The sequence below is a fragment of the Carassius gibelio genome, chromosome A20 (genome assembly GCF_023724105.1).
Source record: "Carassius gibelio isolate Cgi1373 ecotype wild population from Czech Republic chromosome A20, carGib1.2-hapl.c, whole genome shotgun sequence".
In the NCBI taxonomy this organism is placed as follows: Eukaryota; Metazoa; Chordata; class Actinopteri; order Cypriniformes; family Cyprinidae; genus Carassius; species Carassius gibelio.
Window position 1 is genome coordinate 19,425,412 of NC_068390.1, and position 4,549 is coordinate 19,429,960.

Sequence of the window (4,549 nt, forward strand, 5' to 3'; positions counted from 1 at the left end):
TCCTGAGATAAATTAATAAATTGTCTTTAACAATATTAGATTTCTGTTTGTAATTAGTTTATGCAAAAACAAAAACTATATTTGGATTTAATTTTAAAAATGTGGATATTCCTGTCAGGACACTGGTTTGATCATCAGGACTTCTGTTGTGTTATGTCTTAAGTGGTTAATTCCACTCACTCTGTCTTCACAGCTGCACCTCATCCTAATTAGTGTTCCAGCTCACACACACACACACACCTGTCTCTCAATTTCACATTGATTTTCTTCTATACTTATGCTTCTCTCTTTCTGTGCTTCTCTGTCAGTGTGTCTTGGCTACCATCCGTTTCACTACTGTCCTTAAAACTATTGTGCTCAAGTTGTGCCTAGTTGTCATGCCCTGTTTGTTCATTTAATCTTGTTTTTTGTCTTTTTGGTGTACCCAGTCCCGTACACAGTCCAGTTTTGGATTCCTTCCCTGGTTGCTGATTGTCAGCGTTTGTTTTGGATTATTGCCTTTGTTTTGGACTACTGTCTTTTTGGACTATTGCCTGTTTTTGTTCAATAAATTTTGGCAAACTGCGAATCTGCTCTTGGGTCCCTTTTTCTCCCAGCAACCCTAACAATTCCAAATGAAAAATGATTTGTAACAAGTTAAAAAATAAAAAAAAGAAGTTATATGATCTTCTTCTTAAATCATCTTTTTACTATAAAAATAACAACATAGTTTTTGCAACCTAAAATGTGGAGCATTCACACACTAACTTTAGTTGAGGATGTTTGCCGATATGGCTGCCTTTCTGTGTTGTACCGGTGGTCTGCCAGTTTCTCCTGCATGAAAAGTGTCAAGAAAAACTCCTTGCCATGATCCACCCTGACCTGGTCCCAAATGCCATATTCTAACACAGCACTTCTGCAAGACAACAAAGGCATATTCATATAGGTTAGATGGTACACTATGCACAAAATACACATTAATCAATATGTTTGAATATGATACATTTTTCAGGGCAAATGCTCAGATAACAGTTTAATCAAGTTTACGAGAATTAACTTAAGTTTATGATCTTTATCCATTACGTCCTCTACCAACAAAACAAACAACTGGGATTTATTATTGAACTTAAATTTTATTTCATTAACTTCCTATTTTTTCCCAAAAGTTTTGGATGAATATGATTATGGCCTGTTTCTGGACTACAATCTGCAATTTCCTTTTATACAATAATATATGCATAGTTAAGACGGGCTTCATTACAGGGCTGGATTTCTTAAACTATACCTTGTCCTTAAGTTGTACTTTAATGTTAATACGTGATTCGTGAAAAGTTCTTAGTTAAGTATACCTTCTGTAAGACATTCGTTTGTAAGGTTGGTCTGGACCACTCTTAGCTATCTATACCTTATCACTGTTGAAAGTGCCAGTCTGCTAATGGCCACCACTGCAAAAAGCCTCTTTACATCTCTGCCTATATGAATATAATTCTGAAATTGTAATAAAACTAGTGATCAATTAGGCTAAATTAATTTTGTTCATGCAAAGAATACAATTGTAATTACACTGATGGTTGTTATCTTTTTAATTAAATATCTAAAAGGTCCATACTTCATCAGCTGGCAAACCATTAGGCAGTAAAGGCTTAGGAGTCTATTTAAAGGCAAGCTATGGCAGAGATACAGAGAATAGTTGTGCCAAATCAAAGATGGCACCTTCTGCAGAGCCATTTAGTGTATGTGCTCCGTTTCAGTCGTAAAAACTTTAGTCCACTGGCTACTATGTCAGAAGCAGCAATTAAAAAATAAAACTGCCTGCACAGCAGCAAATTCAGCAGCTTTTAGATCTTGTTGGCCCGACACAAGGGCCAAAATGTGGCATTGCCCCCACAAATCTGATTTATGCCCCCTCAGTTTCAATTTGTTCCCCCTCCACCCCTGAAACAGGGTTGATTTGAACTCTTTTTATGCATACATTACCAATTTGATTTGAACGTTCAGTGCATCAATGCTAAATTCAAACGTGCTTTTGGGAAATCCAGCTTTATCGGGAAATCCAGCCCAGATTATCGTAAATTTATGGAAGCATATCAAACTACCCCAAAAAAATAAAAAATACACAGACAAGAAAATTTCAAGTTACCTGTAAACATCTTGATATATGACCAAGTTGTTTTTTACTGGCATAGTGGAATGTCCAACAATTTTACTGGAGAATCCATCTATAGCTGCTACATGTGTCACACCAAACATGACCATCTTCTCATTTTGGTCTATGTGTAATTTGTGACCCATGTAGTCAGCGCTGTAAGGCACTGGATTTATGTTCCGACATCCCTTTGTAGTCAAAATATTACATGCACATGTAAAAAACAGAAAAGAAATTACAGAGACAGTGATGAATATGTATTCCCTACACTAAAAATATCATGTAACATCAACACAATTTTACAGGATTTCTCTGTTACAATTTTACATTAATGTTAGAATTCTTTTTGTAGTCGCCTTAATGCATGCCATTTAAAGGAACACTCCACCTTTTTTTGAAATAGGGCTTTTTCACCTTCTTTCCTACATTTAGACAGGTGGGCAAATGTATTTTTGTCTCAGTGCATGTCCATTTCTTTTACTGTTTCTGAATAAAAGCGTTTTCTAGCAACATCATAAAAATTACAATTCAACAAAATATGCTTAATAGTCAAAGGAACTTTACATGAAAGACATAAAGGAGGAACTTCGCCTATTAATAAAAACCCATGGGTAAGTCTTGAATGCCCCAGTCTACACCTAGTAAAGACAACTTGATCATGTCTTGATTTAAAATTGAACTAATATAGTTGAGCCACCAAAAGGTTGATGTATGTTTGGACCATATGCATTAAAGCTAACAAACTTTTTCAAAGACAAAGGACTGTCTGGTGACAAATGAGTTTCTTGGAGGCAAAAAGCAAAAGGGTTGAGAATCATAACTAGTCGTTGAAGTTCTGCAAAATTTGCCTTTGCTCCACGACAGTTCGCATACACTTTGACAAAAATGCGTTTGCCCACCTGTCTAAATGTAGGAAAGACGGTGAATAAGCCCTATTTCAAAAAACGGTGGAGTGTTCCTTTAAACCAACTTAAATAGTAGACAACACATTTTGCCAGAATACAAATATAATACACATATATAAAATATAATATTACAACACCTACATTGTATCGAGCTATATGATAGGGCTGATTAATGCTTCGAAGCAATTGTCCCACTCTGCCTTCTGACGCTTTAACTCCTTTTGAAACCAGGTACCCAGTCATCATTTTCCTTCCATAGGTTGGTCCAGTCTAAATGTTAAAAATAATTAACTTGCAGATCACAAATTTATCCCACTAAAACGAATAGTGGTAAAAATTACACAGAGAAAGGCTCAAAATGTAGACACATAGGCTTTTGCTCTTCAGCCAATAGGAATTCGGAGTTTACACGCATACTTGATAGTTATGAAAATTAACCATGGTTTTACTACAAATAAAACCAAAAATCCATGGTTACTATAGTTAAACCATGGTAACCAAAAATTGACCATGGTTTTGCTAAATTAACCATAGTTTAACCATGGTATTTGTAGTAAATCTGTGGTTATACAAATGGTAGTCAACATGCCAAAAAACCATGGGTTACTACGGTTTTACTATAATAAAACCATGGTTATTTTTCGTAAGGGTTGTGGTGCTGCTTCAACTTTTCTTTTTTTAAACGAATAATAATAATAATAATAATACACATACGTGCTATCTATCATTGATATGCAACTTGTAAATATAAAAAAAGCAAATTATAATTAGTGTCAGGTATACAGTCTACTTGTAGCTGGTCGTTTTGGTTCATGATTATGAAAATGCAAAGCCATAAGTAACAGCATACTACATTTTGTTTTATGTTGCTTACCTCAGTAATTGCCTTTGCAACATCTACCTCTAGTTGGGAATCCTGTACACGGATTCTCTTTAACCCCCGTTCAGCACAAAAGCGGCGTATGTTAGCTTTTGATGCGCCCCTTGAAATGCCACATTCAAATCGAAGAAAATCTGACACTTGCTCGTCCGTGCGTCCATCATTTATCATTCTTTGTATAAGATCTAAGTACGGGTCCAGTTTTGACTCCATGCCACAGCAGAAAACTCAACTCACATCAACGAAATTACCGCCAAATCTGACGACCACGACTGATAAATATTAATTAGGCTACGTCGAGTTGTGACGTTGAGGCCAACCCCGCCTTGATAATTGAAACGTAACATTCATAACGAAAATACGAAATAATTCAACTTGATGGAATTGAAATGCGTAAAACGTAAAAAAAAAAAAAAAAAAAAAAAAAAAATTGATCACTCTTTCCTACAGTTTTCCTTCAATACTTTCAGCTCATTTTCAATATGCAGCTCAGTTTCACAATTTATAACTGTCAGAGCAGAGCGAAGTGGAGCCCAATAGGCTCTATGCACGGCGGTGAATGGGAATAAAAAATGTTTCAAGATATTGTGTGTGTGTGTGTGTGAGAGAGAGAGAGAGAGAGAGAGAGAGAGAGAGAGA

General features: G+C 35.7%; 1 protein-coding gene across 1 annotated transcript; it reads right to left on the reverse strand.

The window, feature by feature from the left end:
• Nucleotides 1–678: 678 nt before the first annotated feature.
• On the reverse strand, nucleotides 679–4,211 carry LOC127938031 (uncharacterized). The gene is made up of 4 exons (XM_052534395.1): nucleotides 3,905–4,211; nucleotides 3,172–3,300; nucleotides 2,120–2,313; nucleotides 679–895 (listed from the first exon to the last, which is right to left on the reverse strand). The coding sequence occupies exons 1-4, from the start codon at nucleotides 4,121–4,123 to the stop codon at nucleotides 736–738; spliced, it is 702 nt and encodes a 233-aa protein (XP_052390355.1). The 5' UTR covers nucleotides 4,124–4,211; the 3' UTR covers nucleotides 679–735.
• Nucleotides 4,212–4,549: the final 338 nt, after the last annotated feature.

What these genes read in the sequence shown, in the direction of transcription:
- LOC127938031 (XM_052534395.1), bottom strand. Translation starts at nt 4,123, where the DNA reads ATGGAGTCAAAACTGGACCCGTACTTAGATCTTATACAAAGAATGATA. An exon ending in TTGCAAAGGCAATTACTGAG is followed by an intron (nt 3,301 to 3,904) that starts GTAAGCAACATA and finishes TTTAACATTTAG; the next exon opens with ACTGGACCAACCTATGGAAG. An exon ending in ATCATATAGCTCGATACAAT is followed by an intron (nt 2,314 to 3,171) that starts GTAGGTGTTGTA and finishes TTGACTACAAAG; the next exon opens with GGATGTCGGAACATAAATCC.